The 23,857-nt window shown below is 37.4% G+C and overlaps 2 protein-coding genes across 2 annotated transcripts; one reads left to right on the top strand and one right to left on the bottom strand.

Moving 5' to 3' along the window:
• Window positions 1-868: 868 nt before the first annotated feature.
• Window positions 869-6,281, bottom strand: m6pr (mannose-6-phosphate receptor, cation dependent). Its single transcript, XM_005798773.2, has 7 exons — window positions 5,961-6,281; window positions 4,723-4,895; window positions 4,401-4,564; window positions 4,127-4,233; window positions 3,580-3,710; window positions 3,370-3,496; window positions 869-3,165 (listed from the first exon to the last, which is right to left on the bottom strand). The coding sequence occupies exons 1-7, from the start codon at window positions 5,964-5,966 to the stop codon at window positions 3,043-3,045; spliced, it is 831 nt and encodes a 276-aa protein (XP_005798830.1). The 5' UTR covers window positions 5,967-6,281; the 3' UTR covers window positions 869-3,042.
• A 3,400-nt stretch (window positions 6,282-9,681) lies between these two features.
• On the top strand, window positions 9,682-23,623 carry LOC106699614 (zinc finger CCCH domain-containing protein 13-like). The gene is made up of 15 exons (XM_023331065.1): window positions 9,682-10,412; window positions 10,889-13,739; window positions 14,877-14,922; window positions 15,127-15,173; window positions 16,614-16,987; window positions 18,527-18,687; window positions 18,864-19,016; window positions 19,104-19,233; window positions 19,323-19,397; window positions 19,505-19,597; window positions 20,405-20,544; window positions 20,717-20,860; window positions 20,950-21,020; window positions 22,353-22,457; window positions 22,949-23,623. Exons 2-15 carry the CDS (start codon window positions 10,967-10,969, stop codon window positions 23,089-23,091), a joined length of 4,455 nt encoding a protein of 1,484 aa, XP_023186833.1. The 5' UTR covers window positions 9,682-10,412; window positions 10,889-10,966; the 3' UTR covers window positions 23,092-23,623.
• The last annotated feature ends 234 nt before the right edge of the window (window positions 23,624-23,857 follow it).

Below are 23,857 nucleotides of genomic sequence, written 5' to 3'. Positions count from 1 at the left end.
GTGAATGGACATTAGACATGGACCGAGAGATCATAGGCAGGATCAAGTAAAGTTGTGGACGAGAGTAAAAAGTGTTTTTTTTAGAGCATAAGACACTCGGTTGACCTATTTTACCTGAAACTGTAGACTAGGCGGAAAAAACTTCTAATAACCACCTGAAGAAGCGGGAAAACTTTGGACTGTGTATCATTTCTTGAGACTTTAAATGATAAACAGTGGCCCCTGCTGGCCAAACATATTACGGAAAGACAGATTCTAGAGTACCTTTATTGTTTCTCAGTGAAAAAGTGTACGAGCAGCAAAGTGAGAGGCAAGTCGAAGTACGGAGAACCACACAAATATATAAAAAACATATATAAACAGACTAAGGGGAAATATGTATCATAAGAAAAGAAAATGCTGTTATTTAAAAAAAAAGCATAGGATTATCTGATTCAGAAAAATATGCAAATGTGTAGAATAATTTAAACATGTACAAAATATGCATATTTCCTCATAAAAAATAAACTATTTGCAAGAAATGAAAAAAAACTGCAGTAACAGGGATGTGCCTGTAATAGCAGTAAAGTTATTTGAAATAAGAAAAAGTCTGAAAATACCAGTAAGGATGTAAACACTTACAGAGTATGTTGGGAGTAGTGATGATTATAAAGTCAAAATAGCTGATGAGATGAAGTATCTGCAGTAAGACACTATTTCTTTGCAAACTTATCGTTTCTGTCTATACTGTCTTCATTTTAGGTTGTTTTTAAAGCTGAAGCATTTCTCAGTACCACCTTAAAAAAAAAATCAAGAAAGTGTGGTGCAACTCAAGAAAAACACTAAATGAGAGACTGAACCTTTAAATCACACTCTACTGTAACAGTTATCAAACTGGATGCATTTTTATTTATTTCAAACACAAGTGATACCATTTTTACCAGAGAACACAGGAGACAATTCACTGAACTAAGAAAAATAGGCCAACATTAGTAAAATGTGACAAAGCAAAGCAGGAAAATTTGTTTCCACCTACAGAGTGAAATTCCAAAACACTCTACTTTTGTTTTCACCAATAATTTATGTAAAAAATTTATAAACCTTATGAATGATATCCTCAAAACTAACATTTTCAATATATTTATAGAGAGTACAGCAGGTGATGTCACTGCCACTTCTAACATTTTAAATAGAAGCAAAAACTGCAGTTAGAAGGTTTTGGTCAAACATAAGAGAAAGCAAAAGTTGGTAAACATACGATTATTTCTGGTGCTTAGGTTAACAATTACAATGTCAGCAGTCAGGAAAGTTTCAACACTGGATATTGGACATTGTTAATGTTTGTTCATATTATCAAAATACAATAGTATACAGCATATCACATTTCAGAAATCATCAAAAACATAGACAGTGCCTCCAATATTTATTGCCACCTTTGATGGAGATCAGTAAAAAAAAAGAGAAAAAGAAAATTTAGAATAATCTAAACATCCATTTCTCACATTATAGATTATTTTGAACAAAATCACCAGTGACACAATTATAAGTCCCCTCTCTGTGAATACTTTGTACAACTAGTCAATAGAAAAGTACTCTTCTGATTTTGATATAGAACGTAATGCATGAGAATTTGCCTAGGGTTGCCTAACTTAATAGTGGGTATGAGGTGCTTTTTTCACACAGTCCTCCTTTGTTTCATTTAAAAACCTACCTGGAGTGTTTAATCCTGGTCTAATCTGACACAATTCCATTTAAGTTCCGAGTAGAGATCGGCCAAAAAAAAAAACCCCGTTTACATTTGTGATGGCAGGACAAACGAGGCTTTTTCTCTGACATGAATCTGGAACAACCAGCTGGAGTGAAGCCAGTGTTTAATGGTCTAACAGTAACGCTGCCACTACAGTGCCTGGAATATAAATAATAGGGGTCCTTGCACAACCTTTCAAAAAATTATATTTATAACCCAGAGAAACAAAAGCAAAGGATTACTAAATAATATTTCAAAGAAACTTATCAATTTTCTAAAGTGTAAATGAATACTGTTGGTTCAGTCTTCATTTTCAGTTTACATTTGTTTTACAGAAACTTCCTGGGTTACCTCTAATGGTGCCAATGGTGATTTAGTTAAAGAAAACTTATTTCTCAAGTCAATAGAAGCACTGAAAGAAAAAAAGGTTTGATTATTTCTAGGATTATATTGTTGTAATAAAAGATACATTTCTTTGAATGTTTCTTTACAAATCTTTATTGGGTGCCAATTACTGTGGTTGGTGCTGAATAAGCAGTTTTAAATTGTCCATCAGTACTAAATAGGAAAACAATTATGTTTTAAATTTTATTAAAGATGCATTGCACCTCTTTGACCTTTTTAGATTAAAAATGCGACACTTTCACCTGACACCTTCATTAACTACTACACAAAATATCTGAACTAATGTCGAAACTTTTCTTTGTACTTCTGGGGAAAAAATAAAGCAGAGTAATAGATTTGCAAAAGCTTTGGTTTTTGCACTGCTCTCTAGATGTGCAGCAAGGCTGTATGTACTGTCACTGTGCTAAGAGCTGAAAATTTACATTCATAATTCGGTCAAACTAACCTTTTACACAAGTATAGTTATCTTGTATAGCCTGCAGCAAGCATTACCTAAGCAGAAACCAGCGTGGCGCTGCCTGCACAACCATAAAACAACTGTCATCAGTTAAGTAGAAACATCAAAAAACATTACCAGTGAGTTTGCTTTACAAATTCATTAAATCCTTTCCTTTTTCCATCTGATTTCCACAGAAGAGTCAATGATTTGTCTTCCTAATGTGTGAGTCACTCCTTTGGATGAATTACAACTGAAACTGAAATGTTTTGAGTAGAAAAGGAGACATGGCCTTCTGCCTTTTAGGAACCTTCTCAGAGCCACAAGTCTAAAATACAAGCAAGGTTTCAACAGGGGACTGACTCATTCCAGGCAAAGAAAACACACTTGTGTGCACCAGTAATTTTATCTAAACCTCAAAAAGCGTAACCTGTCACACAGTGAAAATGTATGTCATATTTCTGACATACTAAGGTCACATAGGTAGTAAGTGGTCATCTCTCTCTTCTGGCTCTTCATCTAAAGCATCAGCGGTCACTCCTCGGTAAGCTGGAGCTTCCTCTCGGTTTTTCGAACGGCACACAAAGTCGCAGCCATCCTGTAACAAAACAATCAAGTTCACATTAAGTCTTAAAAAAAGAATAAATGTTTACTTACACTGCAAAAGTACTTTTTATATAGTTTTCTCATCACAACAAACTTCGAAGTGTTTTATTGGGAATTTATGCGACAGAACAAAAAAAGGTACTGCATAGTTGTGAAGTAGAAAGAAAATTTTTTTTGTAACCTAGATAAATCTTACCGCTGAAAGGTTCCCAACTTCCACCCAGAAAGCATAATTTGGGAATTGCTCCATCCCTTTGGCTCCAACGATCAGCCGCTGGTAGAGGAAGCCGCCAATGAGGTAAACGGCCACAAGGCAGAAACCACTGGAAGAAGACAAATCTTCCAATCAGCATTTCTTATTGAAGTCTGGGAAGTCTATGTGCCTTTGTGACATGTCTTTACATACATGATGAGTATTATGGAGCCAGCACTAAGCTGGGATTGAACAGGAGGGCACACTGCACTGGAGTCCAGCTCAAAGAGGTAAAAGCAATCACTCTGCCTATCTCTGTCTTCAAGAATAACTTCCAAGTCACCCTAAAACAAGAGGACAAGGTAAATTAGAGTTTTCTTTCACTCACCTGGAAAACATTTACAGAAAAAAATATTTCCAGGCAGAAAAAGTCCACTGGCAGTGACTGGAATGCAACCCTTAATTTAGAGTTTATTGGAAACAAACATGCGTCTTCACTTCCAGGATAAAAAAAAACAGTGTTGAAATTTACTCTGAAAACAAACTGACGTGTGTAAAGCATGTTAGTGCACGTTTCTTATCCTTCCACTCTGATACAATTATGAATCACTGTATTATAAAGTAATGAAAACTGGTGGATTAAATTTCAAATCAACAAGCCTGAAACAACATGCCACCACACAAAATTTGATAAATTTTTGAATTACAAGATATGAAAATGTAAATACATGAAGCACAACTCATGTGTTTCTTTTACCACCTCTTTGTTTTTGTTGCAAGAGATCATGATAATGGCCTTTCTGGCTTCGTTGTTGCAGTGGGAATCATAGTTATCACCATTATGGTAGATCAGCATCACCCAGTCACCTCAAAGGTAAGAAAAAAAAAGTTAAAACAGAAAAGGTAATCGAATGTCTCAGATTCTTCAGATGTACATTTTTGATGGTTTGTCTCCTAATACGATACTATTCAAAAATAGTTAAATACACACAGAAGGAAACTAAAATCAGGTTTAATAAATCGCAAAGTCTTACTGCCGCCAATGGCCTTGGTCGAGGTGTATGAGCCAACGATTGTGGGTTTAGCTTGTGAGTCGGTCTGTTGAATAACTCCCGCTTTTTGAACCCCTCCTGCATCTCCACACAGCTGGAATACATATCTGTAGTTTTCCTTTTCTTCTTTGACCGTCACTGAGAAGCTGCCAACATGAGAACATGAAGTTGGGAGCCATTAACCATTACTGTAATACCGAACACTAAAAACAACAAAGTCAGATGCAACGCTTTGGGTTTAAGTATATATTCCTTGAATATTACTAAGATTTTACTTCAATGAGCAGGATGGTGCCAAACTTACTTTTTGCCGGCCAGAGGTTCCAGTCGCTCAAGGACTTTCCTTTGTGATGCAGATTCGTCTTGTAGTTTGCAGGCCTTGGTGCCATTCCCGGCGAACACACCGTTTCTACACAGCAGCAGCTGAGTCAAAATGGCCCACAACAAGACAGAACCTCGCATGGGAATTCTGAACAGCTAGAAGAGAAAGAAAAAGCAACTCTCAAGTATATTCTGAATCACTGTATTATACAACTTTTAGTGTCTTGATAAGCCCAAAAAGTAATGGAAAGCGGTGGATTAAATTTCATCTCAACAAGCCTGAAACAACATGCCATGTTATTAATTTATAACAGATTATACTGAGGTTTTACAGATGTCAGGGTTTTAAAATTCCAAAATCGTTCATCATACTTAAAGTTACCACAGTTAAAGACTGCGGCTCTATGACACATAGAGTACCTTGATGCCTTTTCTGAACCTTTTGCGTCACACTGATGGTCAGTTCACTGACAGTCTGCACAAAGTTAACTTCATCCACCCATCCATCCTCCACACCAACTCATAGATGAAAAAGGTGGATGGTGCCTGACAGCAATGGGCTTCAAGGGAAACCCAAGGTACACCCTGGACGGATTGCCAGTCCACCACAAGGCAACAGACACACACACACACGCATACCCTTGGACAATTTAGACTATTCAGTTGACCAAACAGTCATGTTTTTGGACGGTGGGGAGAAGCCAGAGTCCCTGGAAAGAATCCATGCATGCATGCACACACGAGGAAGAAAACATGCAGGACCCCAGGCCAAGATTCAAACTCAGGACCTTCTTGCAGGAAGTACTACCAACTGTTCTACCATAAAGCCCAAAAATTAACTTTAAAAGGATTTTCTTCGAGATCCACCTGTATTTGGTTAAATTATGCTTAAAATAGACACAAATTACGCAGTTTTTGATCCTCCAAAACAGAAGTATATGGCTCCATTCTGAATACACAAAATTAGAGCAAACCACAAGTGCAAAAAAAAAAAAAGTAAAGAAGTAAACAATAATCTTAATATGTACCACATTGATGAAAACTTCTATAAAACTAACGCAGCCATGTCACCCCATCGTCTGGATGTAAATGCAAATTAGCTCATAAGGTCAAGTCATCATACCTAAGCATGTGATTTTTCTTTTCCCCACATGAGAAATCTATTTTTGCCAGAAGTTACCACTTCAAAAGCCTAGGTTTTTGTCAATGCCGTCCACTTACCTCCATGGCTTCCTTTGCTGTAAATCAGTGGAGGAAAAACCGTCTGACTAATGCTTAATACTTTAAACTGTAGTCAGAATAAGTTGCAATGAGCTTCCTCACGCTAACGTCGCTTCCTGGTTTACTTAACCAACATCAAACCGCATTTATAACATGCAAACAATGCAAATTAAATGTTAAATTGGATTTCGGACACCTCTGCTGACGCTGTTATTGTTGCCCTGGAGAGTTAATAGGTTTTCTTTCAAGTCGTGTTGAAGTGTGATTTTTAAGATGCTAACAGGCTACAGGCAGAAGCGTAATGCGGAAATGAAACTAAACACACAAACACGCGCATGTGACCTAAAAAGAAGCCGACCAATCAGCGTTGGCTGAGTCCTCTTACACTCGCATCAGCTGACAGGGGAGAGCTACAGGTGAGCGGAAGTGAAAAAAAAAACTTCAGAAAAAACGTATTTGGCTTGTTGTCTTTTTCTCCTACGAAACCAGGTAATGTATCGAGTCAAATCCTACTGCAAAATGTGTTTCCGCACCACCTGCGCTCCACCGTCAGCCATTTCTGAGGGTGGTCACTAGACTGTGAATATGGATTTTAATATGTTCACATATACAATTCAGCACATTTCTATAGTTTTTCCAATCATTCCATCATCTCTTTAAAATATGTTCTGATATTGTAGGCTTACAATATCAGGTTACAATATTGTAATGTATTTTAGGTAAATGCATTACCTAAAACTGACCCCACTATCCGTCAATCAAGATTTCAAAATGCAATGAACAAACAATATTAACTGGGAAATGAATTGGAACAAAACTGCACTAAAAACAACTCTAGGTAGAATATTTATGCACAAAGGCAGCACGTTTTTGTCATTTTTCGATCCAAAATATATATGTATTGGGAAATTGTTTTGATTCTTTTATGATTATGATTAACAGACACAAACTGGTACATAATAGTGACAGATAAGGAAATTGATTGATGGATTTTCAAACTTCTTACAGTTAAAAAGTGTGGCATAAATTTACAGTTAACCTCCTTTATCCTTGTAAAAAATCTGTCAAGCAATTCTCAGAAATCACCTAATCAGCAAAGAGTTCAAATGTACTTTATTCTCATTGTAAATCCAACTGAAGTCCTCTGTCACAAATGAGAAGACAAAAATGGAAACAGAGCTGGAGCAAAAAAGAGATGTTTAATAAGAAGAAAACAAGCGTACAAAAACAAAGTCAAAGGTTTAAAAATACTAAAATGTGAGCTGATGATAATAAAACTAAAAAAAAAATCTTTCAAAACAAACCAGAAGCAGGCTAGAGCAGGTGGATCTGCAAAGAACAATGACAGCCAGTGAGTTGTTGTACTGAGGCAAGAGTGGAATTACACTGAATGCAGAGTTTTAAACTGGGAGTTAGTGACAGATATACAAGAGTGGGAACAGTGGGTAGACTGAGGGAAGGTAAATAATAAGACAAACTAGACACAAATAAACTGCTAACCAAGGGGAAAGGGACTAACACTGATCTAAAAGAAATAATCATGAGAACAAACCAAGAAATTAAACACAAAGAATGAACAAATATTTCAAACACTAATGGCAATAACCAGCAATAGAATACATCAAAACCTTTTCTAACAATAACAAATCAAGAAATAATCAGAAACACAGAAGAAAACCAAGTGACACATATCTCTTATCAGCCTCAGATGGTTATTAGAGAACATTAGTGAACAAACTAACAAACAGCAAGGAACACAACAGGCAGGCCTTGTCTAGAATACTTATGAAAGGCTCTATCTATGTGAATAACAACTTGAGAATTTACTTTTAAGCTTTTGAAAGCCGATACCAGTATGACCAGTTTACTGTTTCCAGTTGCCTAAGCATTTTTTTATTGCATCAGCAAAGTTAAAAACAAAGCTTGTTTTTTAGTTAGCTGTACCTCCTGATTCCCACTTATCAGCATAAATCTCAGCCAAAGGCCCACCTTTTAACCTGTTTGTTTTTCAATCAGGTGAAAACAATGGCCGCCTATTTCTGATTCAGTCATGCACCCAGAAATGACAAGATTAAAGAGGAGAGACGCAGACCTTCCACTGATAGCATTGTGCCATACTCCTCTCACTGTCCTTTGTCCAAATAAAACTGAACTTTGTATGATTAAATTAAAAAAAAGGGTAAATAGGTTGACAGTAAGTAATTTCTAGACACTTTATTTTGGCTCACTCTGCAGAAGTGTGTCACATTCATGTAGAAAATAGAGTTTATACATATAAGCAACATATTTCATTTGTAAGTCGGATAAATATATGTGGCCTTTAAATAGCCGACTTCCTCCCACAATCTACAAACATGACTGTTAATTGAGGTTAATTGAACTATTTAAATTGCCTTTAAGTATGGGAGTGTGTGTGTAGATAGTTGCTTGTCCTGTGTGTCACCGTGTTGCTCTGTGATGGACTAACCCTGACCTGTCCAAGGTGTGACCTGCATCTCCTCCAAAGCCTGCTAGAAATATGCACCAGCCCCCCGCAACCCTGCAAGGTTACGTTGATACAGATAATGGATTTAGGAATAAACATATAATTAAGTATGAGAATAGTTACATAATTCAAACATTAACTAACAATTGGAAAGTATACATTTACTACAATCTTGAATTATTTAATTTACTGCAGACATTTTTGATACATCTATTACAATTTTATTAAATTTAGCAGATATATAAATATTTTAGAAATCATTTATTTAATTTGATTTTGTCAATTTTAAACCCTATAATATTGAGCAAGGAATTGAACATATTTGGCTGATGGGAATAAAGGTAAATCTGCACAAAGCTTAAGAAATTCCCTTATGAGAAATACAATGCAATTCAGCAGAGCCATAAACTGGTCCACAGAAAACCGTAATATTGAATCAGCTGTTGAACTGTATAACCTCGCTGAAGTGTGGAAATTCATAGTATGTAAATGATTACGTTGGACTTTGAACTTAGTTTGACATAAAAAGTTTTTATTGCAAATATTGTTCCTCTCAAAAATATTTATTGCAGTTATTTTTGAACTTTTTAATGACTTTACAACCAATCATGTTTGTGATTTTAGACACAACACAAAGTAGTGCTTAATTATGAAATGGATGAATAAGGTTATGTGGCTGGGAATATATGGACTTCATGTGGACTTTCAAAAAAGTCCACATGAAACCCATTTTCCAGCAAGACAGTGACCCTAAATATATAGCAGGAGCTAAAATGGAATGGGTAAATAAAGGCATTGTCATGTTTTTGAATGGCCAAGTCAAAGTCCAGTGATAATTCCCAGTAGGAACTCAACTCAAAAATTGCAGTTTTCCATCCATTCCAGTTAATTTTTCATTTATATGGCAAAGAATTGGCAAGAAATGTGAAAAAGCAGGCAGAAAATGGGGTCAAACGGCTTTTGCATGAACTTTGTGGAAAAACCAAACCTGACAGCAACAAAATTAAAGCAAATAATTTTTTGGTCGTATTGTCATTAATGCAGTTAGGCACTTCAAATCTAAGTTACATGGCTGCATAATTACAGCAGCCATTATTACACAAATCATTTACTGTCACCCTTGCACGCAACCCCTCCCTTCTTCCTCTGTGATTGCTTCATCTGTTATTTTTTACAAAGCAAAATGAAAAATGGTTTTGTTTCCTTTTCTCTCCGACAGGCTCAATCTCTGGACAAAAAGTAGGGATTTTTTTCTTTTTCTCTTTCAGTCTTCCACAGGTTTTTCGGCAGTGTGTACTTTTTCACTTTTCACTTTCTTCCTCCCCTCCCCCTGACCCTCCTTGTGTTATCACAACCCTTACCTTGACTATGCATGTTGAGGAGACACACCCGGCCACTTCATTTCTACCAATCACTGAGACACGCCAAGGAGGTGTACTTCCTGTGTTCTGTGAAAGAAGAGTGGAGCAGAAGAGAGAAGAGTTTTCTGGGCTTGTTTTGTTTTGTTGCCGAAGGTGGGGGTCCACACACACAGGGGACAGTAGTAGTGGACACACTGAGAGGGATTTTTGCTTGTGAAAGATCTACTTGCAGAATGCCACTGCAACTGTAAGGACGGGACAGAGGCAAAGAGGAGGGAAGAGATAAGTGTCAATCTGTTGAGACTTGTTTGGGAATTTGAGGAAGGAGGAGAAGTGGGGGGGAGAGACAAAGAGAGGCAGCAAGAGGGAAAAAGCAAGGAGAATTCGGGCGTAAACATGAACCTTTCAGAAGAGTAAAAACAAGTGAGCAGGAAACAAAAAGGAGACTAAAAAGTTGTTCAGGCGTATTTGGAAAAACAAGTTTGCCATTTGCTCTGTCACCCGGATAATGTCAGCGCAAGGAACTAATATGTTGTGCAATCCAGTGCTTTTGAGCTGAACTGGAGTAGAGGGGATAGACCACATCTCCCTAAGGCACACCTTCAGGTGAGTAACTCTAATGTAGTTCTTTACCTCTGTAAAGTGTCTCTAATTTGAAGCCCGATTTGAGACCTAATTCACCTTTAGTTTGAGGACTACATGCCTTGCCTGTGTGTCATGGGCCTCTGCTCTCTGAAAGGCTTTTTGTGGTATGCTGCATTTTTTGCAGGTCCGTGCTGCATTCTTACTGAACTGTTAAAGGCTGTCCTCCCTCTCACTTCTTACGTTCTCGTTTAAGTTGATTGTCAAATGATTTTTAACTTCAAGTAGAAGTGCAGAAATTTAAAGAAAAATAAGAATGCAGCATTTTATGTTGTTTAAACAGTAACCAAATTAAAGCAACATTTCAGTGGACTGAAAAGCAATTTCTAAGGATTTTAAGTACTTATGTATGTTCTTGACTTGACCTGTACTTAGGCATTTAATCTGCAGTAGTAATGCAAATTGTAATAATTTAACTGACAACTACTACCTTGTTCTAGGCTCTTCACATTTTGGTGCAATGGAGACCAAAAACGGCCATCTTTAACACCGGTGACACAATTTCTAACCTAACAACGATGGACAAACTTCTCCCTAGTGGAAAGGTCTCTCGGGATCCAAGTCCTCTGTCAGGAATGAGAGGCATCTTCCATCGAGGAAACAACAATCAAAAACAAAACAGGAGGAAGGAGAGCGAAACTCAGAAAATGAGGGATAAAGAAATGGTCGGCCTGGAGCGATCGATGGACAGAGACAGACCTCCCCATGTCAGAGATGGAGAAAAAGAGTGGAGAGACGGAGAACGAAGGCAAGCCGATGGCAGAGACAAACAATGCAGGGTGCTGTCAAATGTAGAGAGGACTCAGACTGAGCCAGATGTAAAAACAGGGACAAAGAAAGGTGATACATTTCCCAGAGAGAGAAAAGGAGACAGAGATCCTATCACAAGAAAGATGGCAGAAGGAGAAATGAGGCAGAGGGATAGACCCAGAAGAGAACAGATGGAGGACTGGGAAATGGAACGATATATGCGCCAGGACAGAGAAAGAGTGGAGATCCAAAGAAGGGTAATAGAAGAGGGAAGAAGTCCACCAGAAGATATCAGAACACAAAAAAGAGAAAGATATAAAGTATCTGGTGTTGAGTTTCAAGACAGGAAAGTAGAAGTGGATGATTCATGGGATAGGAGAGATAGGGATGCCGGTAGAAAAAGAGAACAGTACAGAGCTGTCATGGATACAAAGGATTCTGAAAGGTGTTCTCCACAAATGAGACCAGAAAGAAAGATGTACACAGAAAGGATAGAGAAAACAGCAAGGAAAGATGCCAGGAATGAAGGAGATATTGATGCGAGAGAGTTGGAGAAAAGGGAAAAAATGAGGGACAAAAAGATAGAGCAGAGGACCCCTTTCAGCAGGAATGAGGTGTTCTACAGGAGCAGAAGAGCGCGGGGAAAGGATCGAGGTGGAAACCAGGAGAGATATAATGAAGAAAGACATAAGAGGAGAGAAAAGGATTACTGGGACAGGGACAGAGATGTCAGAACAGAAATGAGACCAGCAGACAGAGAGTGGGAAACAAGGCAAATGATCAGAAGTGATGGCAGTAGGGAGGATGATCAATATAGAAGTGAGAGACGAGACAGAGAGAGAAGAAAAAGGCAGGAAGATGGAAGGGAAGGCTTAAGCAACAGATCCTTGAGTGATTCTTCTCCTCGAGTAACACCACGAGGCCAAAGCAGCGGAGAGTGGAGAAGCCAGGGGGGTAGTGACATGAGGTACATAAGAGAGTCTGAGAGAGAACAAACAAGAGAAGGCAGTGTTGGAAAAGAACCCCAAATAGATCCAGGGCAAATGGGTGAGAAAAGACAAAGGCAAATTGTAGGAGGCGAGAGGTTTGACAGAAATGAAAGCATATCTTGCGGTTCAGACAAGACACGGATGTGGTTAGGACCACAAAGGGGCATATCACAACCAAGGCAAAAAGAGGGGAGGAGAATAGACGAAAAGGAAATAAAGTCACAGGAAGAAGGGGAAAGAGATGTGTGGCAATTACAAGGGAATCCTGATGAGAGGAACATGACCCAGAGTAGAGAAAGGCATTTAGAAATAAGAGGACGCAACGAGGACTCTGAGGGGTTGAGTGTAGATGGATTTGAGGAGGAGGAAGTCTGGAGAGACAGTTTTAGTGAAGACAAGGAGCCGCTGTCCAACAGTGGTAGAGTGACTGAGGGAAGCTGGAGGACGGATATTCAGGGAGAAAATTTGTTAAACAGCACTAGTGGCACAGAGGAAGAAGGTGGGAGCTGTTCTGGGAGTAGAGGAGGGAGTGTCAACAGCTGCAATCCAAACAGAGACAGAATGCTGTCTTTAGAGTCCAGCAAAGTGTTTCTGTCCAGTGGGGTAGATAATGGGCATGAGATGGAGCAGAGATTTAGGAGGAGGGAGAAATTTAGTGAACCTAGAAACTCAAACAAAAGAGAAGAGGACTCGTCAGCAGGGAATGAGGAAGTGATTAATGCAGAGCAACAAGGGAGAGAAAATAAGTTGATCTTCTGTGCAGTTGGGCAAACTGTTTCCCGGTCAGAAACCCATGAGGTGTCACTGTCACAAGATGAAGAGGGAGGGGTGGAAATATATGACACAAATATAGAAGATCATCAATGGAGAAGTGATGAGGATACACATAAACCTCAGCACCACCCGACACCAAGCAGAAGGAATCAGCAACTAAACACACCAAGGGGAGAGAGCCTTGCTTCAGGAGACCCCAGTGGAGATGGCTATGCAGCACCTGTGGACCTTCAAGACAAAGAAGTTGAAGAGATAATGAGAAAGGAGGCACTGCCCACTGATATGGGGATAAAGAAAAGAGACTCAAAGACCGAAAGGCTCCTAGAACAATGGAGAGACAAGAATAACAGAAAAGAGGATCAAACATCTTGTGGTGATCTTCCTCATTGCAGCACCTTAGAACAAATTCAACCTTTCCTGAATGAGATAGCCACTGAAGCAATGAGTCCAGAGGAGTTGGAGGTCATTCGCCTCCGAAGGAGCGGGATATTAATGGATCCTGAGCGAACCAAGCGGCGTTCTGATGCCCCTCACCTTAAATGGGCCACAAGTATAGTTCGTGAGATCCTGGGACACTCTGGTGAACAGACAGAGGATGAACCAAATTCGGGGGCAGAAGAAAACCAGCATGTCAAGCAGATTGTGAATGATGAGCATCAGGAAGAGGCTGAGCGCAGGAGTGTGAACTTGCCTGTTGTGACTCTGACAACAGATGATCAACAATCAGAGCCAGATCTGGAGGAAGACGATGAGGATGAGGACAACTTTGATTTTAAAGGTATGCGGCAGACCCAAAGCAACAAGCATGCTGACCAGTTTACAGTTATGCATGTTGTAACACACACACCCACACACACACTGTTTAACGCTATTGAGAAGGAAGATGACATTTTGGAGCAAAGTACAGAAGCCGGGAATGCAGATTTAGCTGAGTTAGAAGAAGCAGCTGAAGAAACAGGCAGAGATGGATATGTATCTAAGTGTGAACTTGTAGAGTAAGCTTCTAGGCTTTCTTTACAAGCCTAGAAGCTGTTCCATTCTTAGTTATAAATCTGAATCTGACCTCCTGACTCTTCCTGGAGAAGGTGAGAGCCAGGAGGTGCCAGATGAAAATGGGCAAAGAGTAGAAGAAAGACAAGGAGACAAGATAGTGGATATAAGACAGGAGACCTTGAAGAGCTCCTGCAGTTTTCAAGATTCCGGTCCTGAAATTCGTTTACGAAGAATGGGGATCCGTAAGACCAAAGAGAGACGAAACAGAGAGCATGTTGACGTTGACGGAGAAGAAGGTGTTGGAAGAGATCGCAGAACGAGAATATTTTCTTTCTCAGGTAAACCAGAATACCGACTGGGGAAAACTAGAAATGATCCATTAATCATTTTAGAAAGCTCCAGAATCACTTCCTATTTCTTGTCATTTCTTAGGCATGATTGCTTGCGCAACGCAAACCCTAATCCAAATTTCAAATGAACACTATGCACATTGTCATCTCCTAATCTTCTTATTGCTACTTCTGTTTTCTAGTCTGAATGGCATTCACTTTCTTTTATGGCAATCATAATCTCGAAGCTGTTGTCTGCATCTTGTCATTGTCAAAGGACCAGAACTACGTAGAGCTTGAGTGTTTACCAGAATAGGAAACTGTGTCACATAGTTGTAATTACAGTCAGTTGAAATTACAAGAGGTGGGGGAAAACCACAGGTGTGATTTAAAAGGGAGCAATCATCAGCGATCCTTTCAGAGACAAGAGTAGCATGAGCTCTGGAAACAACTAAATCTATATTTAATCAAATTTATTTTCACTTTTTTCATATTTATTACAAGTTTTATCCATTTTGATTTTAGAAACAGTCTTAAATTATTTAAAATGTTACTTTATAATCCCACTACAAATGTATACTTTTTTATTCTAGATGATAATGATTTTCACAGCCAAAGCTGCGGAGAGGCAGAACTAAGGTGAGTTTAGCAACATTTAAATGATTCTTAAAATATATTTGTGTCAAAAAATATAAGCAATGTACTAGTCATTGAACAACTTTAGTTATTCATCATTTTAGTCTAGCATGAATTATCTCTGAAGCCTTGAGTTTGTTTTGTTATAACTGAGGTTTACAAATGCGCTGAATTAACATGTTTTCCTTTACTTCCGTTCACTTACAGGAATGCTTTAAACTCCGTCGGAAGACGGAATAGGAAAAGTTTTTACAGTGAGTATTTGAGTTTTAGCTTTGATTGCGTTTACTCATATTATTCACTTTTAAAATAAGTCTAGCACAATATATAAAATAACGCTTAGGTCTGTAATTACTTTCAAAGTTTACTTTCTGTCAGTCAAGCATTCATAGAGTAAATTTAGGATAACAGTAAATTGCAGGGGACGTGACAGGTCTGAAGATCACATCAGATCTGGCTGCATGGACGGAAACCATGACATAGTTATGCATTTCCCCTCAGACAGTGTGACTCATTTCTGTGTAAATCCAAACCCAGAGTGTTTATCACTTAATCACTTCACGTCAGTGTGAAATTTTCACTAGCAAAGGCAAATGTGTGTCAGTTTACTGTTTAGGTCACACAGCTTCATAAACTGATGTAAGCGATTTGACATGGAAGCAGTTTGCTGTCTACTGGCTCACATGGTTCATGCGAGAATGCGTTTGTGCTTGATCTGTATATAAATGAGTTTGTGCAAGCCTCTGCAGGTTTCTGCAAATGTTCATCTGTGGCTGTGACTTTGCATTCCAATATGTAGGAGTAAAAGAGTTCTCTGACTTTGTAACGCTTACAGTTTGGTCTTAAAGTATTTCCAGATCTCATAGATTTAGATTTCTATATTTTTCAATATTTTTTATTCAACCAATAAGTTTGTATCTAAGTGTGAATGACACAGACAACTCCCAAAAGACACAAAAATAATGTTGAGGAGTTTCTTTTTTTTTTCTTTTAAAAGTCATGTTGAAAATGATTTCTACCTTTCTCAGAAGCGTTTCCTAGAATTATAGCACTTCTCATAGTAACCCATAATCTTTTTGCATATCTCCTGTGGTTTTTCTTTTTATTAAAGTGCTTTTATTACAAGTCTTTGAGGTTGGTCAGTCCATTTGTCCACTCTCCATAGATTCTCAGGAGTCTAGTTCAACCTTTGCAAGCATTATTTGTTGTGGTGTATTTTTATTTTGGCTATTTGTCTCTCTACCCTGGGCTGCCCCTTGAGTCAAAAACAAACAAACAAACCAAAAAACATGCTTCCATTTTGTTTATACAAGACACAACTTGAGATTTCAAAAACCTTTATTATAGTTGTGAAAACTCAGGAAAGGTCAATTTCAATTATTTTTTTCGGAATTAGGTAAACTTTAGATATAGACAGGCAAGATAGAAAAACTGGGTATAGACTAGTCTAAAGCAAATGATCTCTTTCCAATATCTTCGATAAATTATGTGTATAAAGGTATATTGTGGGGGAGAAGAAAGTAGGACATTTGTCACTATTGGACTGTTTTTGGACTGTTGCTGTTTTCTAATTCAAGTCAGAGGAATCAAGTTGGTTAACTTAAAGGTTACGTTAAATTTGCTAAATTACTGAATAACTTTCAGCATATCAGTGTCTGTCTATGTCAGTCTAACGTCTCCCCTCTTTCCTTCAGATCGTCCTCAACTCTATCAGCAGTACAACGAGGAGTCTCAGAACATTGAGATTCTGCGTCAGTCTCGCTCCGACACCCTCATAGTGGGCGAGGGAAACAGTCGCTCCCCCTTACCTTCACCTCCACCCGCTCGCAGACCGCTTCCTCCTTTACCGGCTAGCCTACACCCTCATTCCCTGTCCCAGTCAATATGTGGTCACGCCAATGCCCAAACCTTGTCTCTTCCGGACCGATCGCAGAGCGAACGCAGGGCCTCCTCTCCAAGTCTGTCCTTCTCACTCACGCAGTCGTCCTTACTTTGGCGGGATCTGCCCAACGTCTGTAACAACCCTGAGCTGGAGAAGCTCACAGAAGATCAGAGGCGACTACAGGAGGTAAATATCTAACCACACATTAGGAACATGGTCCATATTTGATGGTTCATGTCTGTTTGTGTAGAGCAGATAATAGTTCTTAATTCTGATTCTCTTGAGTTTGACGTTGTTTTAGTCTAATGAGTCTCCCTAAATGTTTCACAACATTTAGGAAGATAGTTTCTAATAATCTTTAATTTTCCCTTCATTCTCTTTAGCATGTGAACATTTTATCTGGACTTGTTCAAGAATTGTATTAGCAAACAATAATCTGCTCTTCAATCTCTGGAAATTTACTGGAAACCACTGACTCAAGAAACTGGAAACTCCAAACAGCCTCTCTCATTTTTTCATAAAGACTCTTGAGACTCACAAGTCATGTTCATTATTCAAACCAGACAAATGTTTAAAATGTGAGTTTTCTAACTCATACAGCAGCTGCCTTTCAACAATTAAATTACCGTCTGATCATTGGACTTTAACTTAGAAAGCTTATTTTTCTCTCCTGCCCTCTTCAGTTGGTCAGCTAAATTTTATGATTACAAAAACTAAACTTTATTTTTGACATTAGAATGACCTCTTTCAAAATAGTAAGCTGATTTCTCAAAATTTTTATTTTCTCGCAATTCAAATAATTCATGTTCGGTTTTGTTTATAAAAATACTATGGGGACTATTTTTTGTAATTCTATTAAAATAGTCACTAATTTATCAATACACACAGTTAAATATTTCAACTGTATATTTTTGTCTGATTAATGACTGTGCATCATCGCTAATGAAGAAATGTAACAGAATATTACAAAAAGTCAATGAAAATAACAGTTTTCTAATCCAGACACATAAGTATCCATATCACATGTATACATAGAAATATATTACATGTTGTATCTTACACAGTCACAGGGAATACTGCAAATTAACTGGTGTTGCAGAAAGCCAATTTAATATTTATATTTCAACTTTGGAATCAAATTACTGAAATAAAATAAGAAACATCTGCAAAACTGTCATTTCTTTAGATGCCTCTGTATGTCCTATCCAAACTTAACCTTTTCAACCAGATCTACACGTCATTTAGAGGAAAGTAACATTATGTTTTCAAAAAGAACATTGTTCTTGGGAAAACGTAATGTATTAATAGTAATATGATTGATTTGTTTTACTCCCTGCTGTTTATTTATCTATTTTTCCCACTCTAATATACTTTTGTGCTCTGGCAGTAATTGGAGACTCTGCTTCTTTTCTTTTTAGGATTAATTTCCTTGTGCTTGTTCATACTTGTTGCACCACACCTCAAACTCCTGATTTCACACAAATCATACTGGCTTGCCACATTGCAGAATAACCCCTCAACTGATCCACTGTTTTATTAGCTGTGCTAGAAAATTTCACTGCATTACTTGGAGTTGCATTTCTTTGATTGCATCAGCTTTTACCAGTACATATTTAAAAAAAAGAAGGTTGATTAGTCATTTTAGCTATATAAATACAAGCAATCATTTACTTCTTGTAATCAGTTCCATGTTTTCCCCTGTTTTATTTTATTTTTGCATACAAGGTGAGATTTGAAGTTTTGACCTCAGAGGCCTCATACTGCAGAAGTTTGGACATTGTTGTTGGAAATTTTGTCAAGAATAAAGAGCTAGAGAAGCTGCTGACAACTCAGGACAAGAACTGGCTGTTCTCCCGTCTGACTGAAGTTCGGGCCATCAGCCACAGGTTGGACTTTTTGAACAATGTTGTCAATCAAATTTTCCATCCATCTATTCTTGTTAAATGGTGCATTCACTGATGAGGTGTGCATAATATTGATTGTGTAACCCCCGCTTGTTGATGAGAAAAAATATTATGAGAGCATAAAGGTAAAGGTTGTTTCTTTATAATGTCCTTTTCAGATTTTTAGCAAAGCTGGAAGAGCGTGTGGAATCTGATGTTTTGCACTTTACAGTGTGTGACATTATTGCTCAGCAATGTCGACGCTTCAGAAAGGTTTATGTGCCCTACCTCACCAACCAGTCATATCAGGATGCCACATACCAAAGACTCATGTAAAAAGTTTGGATTTTAATTTCTTCTTTTCGAGATAGATATCCCATAAAATCTAACTAATGATATTTTTTCTGTGCTGCGTTTAGGAATGACAATCCTCACTTCAAGCGGATTGTGGACAACTTGGAGAAGAGTCATGTTTGTCAGAGGCTTCCTCTCCGTTCCTTCTTGGTGCTTCCGTTCCAAAGGATCACCAGAATTAAGCTGCTGGTCCAGGTAAACAAACACCAGTGATTATTTGGCACATTTAATCAAAATATTTTACCTTTTTTTTTTTACCTGATCCACATGTCTTTTCTGTGTAGAATATTGTAAAAAGAACAACCCCTGGAACAGTGGAAGCAGAAAACACCATCAAAGCTTTAAAACTTTTGGAAAGGGTACAAAACCTCCCTGCCTTCACAGTATCTTTACACAGTTAATAGTTGCTGCATTTAACTTTAGGAAGTAAAAGTGCAAACGTCCTTGTTTTTTCTTTCTGTTTTAGATCATTCAAGAGAGCAACGACAGCATCGCTGAAATGAAAACCATCGAGTCTTTGGTATCGCTAAGTGGAAAAGTGGAATTTGTGGATTGCAAGGTGAGCAACCATTTACTCAGCTTTTACATTCATAAACCCATAGACAGATCTATGAGAAGCTTAAGGTGAAGTGTCTTCACATGAGTTTTGGTGCCTATTTTTATATTGTAGTATTTCTGATTGAAAATACGCATGTTAAACAGCTAAAATATGTTCAGTTAAATGTATTAAATTCCAACCAGTTTACTTTTTATTAACTACATATTAATCAAAAGTCTTTCAACACCTCTTTTTTTTTTGCAAATTTGATTTATTCCTTCATAACACAAACAAACAAAAAACTAATTAACCTTGCCATTCTCTGCTGGACAGGTGGGACGACAAATGATAATGGTGGTTAAATTTGAATCAAGATATTTAGATAGCATTTGTTACAAAAATAAACTAGCAAATGTTATTGGAATTTAACCCTGGATGAATAGTTAATAATATATACAAACAAATAGTAGTGAATACATTTTTTATTATTTATGTTTACCCTGCAAAATGTCTTTTTATAGAGTACAGGATGCATTTGTAGCAAATTCGTTGAAAACTACATTACTCTTTCTGGGAGTTCAACTTTATTTGCTAGTTAGCAACTTAACATGAGAAAAGATTACCGCACTTACGTCTGCTAGACAAATTCCTCAGTTGTTGTTGAACATGTTTTTCTTGCTTGGTCCAGTTTGTCATAAAAAGGTTTTATTTTGAAGCATCGAGCCACGCATTATGAATACTTTGCAAATTCACATAACATCTGACTAACTTAAATTAGGACCCTATTAGTGGCAAACTAATTGTCTTTAATTCCTGGTTATGTTTCAGACTCTTCCTCTCATCAGTCAAAAACGCCGGCTGGTGAAAGAAGGTTCCATCACTCAACTGATGGACTCTCTAAAGCAAGCAGAGAGAACCATTTACTTACATCTCTTCAATGACTACCTGCTAGTATCAATACAAAAAGAGTGAGTCAGCAAACAGATAATTTTGTGTTGTCATCAAATTTGATCACCATCACCATCTACTGTAGCCTGTTATCCTCATATCTGATGCTTGTGTTCATCATGTGTTTAGTTGTTCACGTCGTTTCTCTTCCACTGCCTTACTTATGTGATTTTTGCTGTGTGCCTTTCGCAGAGGGGGAAAGTTTACCGTCATCGATCACTGTCCTGTGGAGGAACTGCGTACAGAAGACTTCCGTGTCAAAATCCTGACTCTGCAGAAGAACAGCTTCCGCTTACACTTATCACAGAATTCCCTGCTGCTAAGAACTGAGACAAAGTAAAAGATTGCACAGAGGATATCTGTTTGGTTTCCACACCATTAAAGTTTGATAATTTATGCATTATTCACTACATTTTCCCAATCAGGAGTGATAAGCTACGCTGGATATCTGCCCTCTCCAGGAGTTGTCCTGTAGTTGATTTTTCTACTGCAGAAAGTAAGTTTTATCCACAACTGCATTCATTCCTCAATTACAGGTACATCTCAATAGATTTGAAAAGTTTATGTATTTCAGAAACTCAGTCCACTAACTGTAGCAGATTTTATAGATTGATTACATGCAGATTAATACTTTCAAGCCTTTTATTCTGCTAATTTGAATGATTTTGTTTTCTGACAGCTAATGAAAACACAGTAACTGATTTCTTAGGGGATTAGATCAATATATAAAACATTTTTAGTAGAGATTTGTTCGTTTAATATCAGGAAGGATGTTATTTCCAAAAGGTACTTTTAATTAGACAAACAAGCCTCACTGGATCACATATTCCAATTTAATGAGATGTATGAAGTAGTACATTTTTATGAGAATTGAATAAACATTTTGGATTTTCAAATGTGATTTCAGAATATTCGATATGAATCATAATGTAAATACAATGAATTAATATAGAAACGTGTGATGTAAAGAACCCCGTCCCTTCCCCCTTTTCAGGCTGATACCAATTGTAAAAGAGGCATAAAATCTACTGACAAACACAAAAGGACCCACTGGTATCTTCATCAACTAAAAATATTTACATTCAACTAATTAAGCCTCTTAGATTGTGCATGACTTTAATTGAGAATAATAATAACTAATAGTGCTTATTTAATAACATGGATTATGCCATTGAAAATTCAAACTTTTGCTTCAGTCAGTATAACTGACATTGCATTTTGCTGCCCTCTAGTGGATAAACAGTTACTCATTGTATGTGGTACACCCATTTTTCATGAGTGTTGGTGTCAGTAATTTGCACGTTGCCCAAAGGGAGTTCATTAGTAACCAACCGTATGTTGTATGTAGTGTAGCAAAAATACAGAGGGATAACTGGGATTCACTTTTGCCCAGGTTGTGTAATATACTGTGGGTAGAGTTAAACTAAGTAAAGAAAATAAAAAGACGGAAGCAAAACAATTAAATAAATCAATGGAGCAATTCTAAAATTGTGCAGATGCTAATAATACTGTGAAACATAGTATTTGTGTCCCAAATGGAGATTTCCATTTATCTTTTTACCTGTTAGGTATCACAGTGAAATAAACTATGAGAGCCCTGGATCTTTTGTGTAAGATAATTAAAGTAGTCTGTTAGTTGAGTAAAACTGGATGTGTTAAGGTGTAGATTCTGCTGCTTTCTCATTATGCAATAGTATGAGGTCATAAAACGTAAATACAAAAACAAGAAAAAAAAAAACAGACCAATTTTAATTAAACATGGATATTCATTGTAATCTTGTCCCCAATTATTAAGTTATTTAACATTATTTATTTGCTCTTCCTCCAGATTTAGCACAGATGCAGTGTATCAGAGCTTACATTGCTCAGCAGCCGGATGAGATGTCTGTAGAAAAAGCAGACATTATTCTGGTTCACAAAGACAGCGGAGACAGTAAGACAATTGCTTTCTTTCCCCATGTTGATGAATTGCATTTCTTAGGATTGAAAAGATATGTGCATACGGTGCTGTGAAAAAGTATTTGGTCAACTTCAGATTTCTTCTGTTTTTTCCACGTTTTAATTTCTCAGAAATTCAAACAAATTTAATTTAAGAAAATTACTTTGGATCTTAGTCAAAAATGTAGGAAATATCTTTCTGGACATTTCTATTTCCTCTTCAGGTGTAAGTTGTTTTGTATCTCAAGATCAGGCTCGATCTGCTTTTGGAGATCTTTTAGCCTACTTAGAGTTGTCAGACAGGTTTTACTTAAGCGACTTCTTGATGCCACAGGTTGGTAATGAGTAATGAGGCCTTGTCAACTTCTCAAACATTGTGTTTAATCCCAATCGAAGAGTTTCATAAACAAGCAAATGCTTCTTCACAGAACTGTAACGTGAGATTATTTTGCTAGTTTGTTCACACTAGATTGTTTTTCTCTGCAGATTGGATAGAGGGGATTAGACTGTCGGACCAGCATTTTGGATGGGTGCCCAATTCCCATTTGCAAGTCATAAGCAACGACAAAGTCAAGAAGCGCAACCTGTTGGATGCTCTCACGCTGACAAAGGCTAAAGCTGCTGTCTGAGTACAAAATTAAGAATGGCAATGAGTTGAGGGATGTGCTGAATGGAAGTTTCTCTGCTGTGTGCATTTTACTACTGAAAATGGACCATAACTATTTTGACATTTCTCTTTGTTAGCTGTTCATGACAGTGCATTGGCTAAAGAAACAGTTGGAAAAATTCAGCTAAGTGCAGAATTAGGTCCCACTTGTTTCACTATGTGGGATAATGATAAAAAACAGGCCTGAGAGTCATTCCCCATTCATGCTCTCAATGATTACCTGAATTACAAAGTGCCTTGCTAACACTGAGGATTTCAGTGTACACAGATATCTTAATTTTTTTTATTTCCTTTCTTTGAGAAATATTTTGGTAAGGTACTAATTGTTTGTATATGATGACCAAAGAAATAAAAGTGTTTTTTGTAAAAAAAAAAAAAATCCATGTATGCATGGGAGCAGACAGGTATGCATTCTTAATAACACTTCAACTATGTACAGAGCTTGAACAAAACATTTAAATAAATTCATGAAATAAAGAAACTTCTGATCCCTGGATGTGCATTGATTTGGAGTTGTGTGCCTTCACCATTTATAAAATATTTTCACTATTTTTTATTGACTGAGAGACAGTGCTTTCCAAAACTATTCATACCACCTGAAAGGTTTTCAATTTTTTCAACAGAGATTAGAAAACCTTTTTTAGTATTTGTATTTTTCTGTCCAAGTCAACTTTTTGTGGAACCACAGGCTGCGGTGTGAAATACCAGATATTAGAGGATTTATATTT

The sequence above is a fragment of the Xiphophorus maculatus genome, chromosome 3 (assembly GCF_002775205.1).
Source record: "Xiphophorus maculatus strain JP 163 A chromosome 3, X_maculatus-5.0-male, whole genome shotgun sequence".
NCBI classification, from domain to species: Eukaryota; Metazoa; Chordata; class Actinopteri; order Cyprinodontiformes; family Poeciliidae; genus Xiphophorus; species Xiphophorus maculatus.
This window is presented reverse-complemented; position numbering and strand designations above follow the sequence as displayed.

Coding starts and splice junctions, on each gene's coding strand:
- m6pr (XM_005798773.2), bottom strand. Junction 3,711..4,126: donor CTTGCAACAAAAACAAAGAG/GTGGTAAAAGAA, acceptor CTCTTGTTTTAG/GGTGACTTGGAAGTTATTCT. Junction 3,497..3,579: donor GGCTCCATAATACTCATCAT/GTATGTAAAGAC, acceptor GTCTTCTTCCAG/TGGTTTCTGCCTTGTGGCCG.
- LOC106699614 (XM_023331065.1), top strand. CDS start 10,967: ATGGACAAACTTCTCCCTAGTGGAAAGGTCTCTCGGGATCCAAGTCCT. Junction 19,398..19,504: donor CTTTAAAACTTTTGGAAAGG/GTACAAAACCTC, acceptor TTTCTGTTTTAG/ATCATTCAAGAGAGCAACGA. Junction 20,545..20,716: donor CTAGTATCAATACAAAAAGA/GTGAGTCAGCAA, acceptor TGCCTTTCGCAG/AGGGGGAAAGTTTACCGTCA.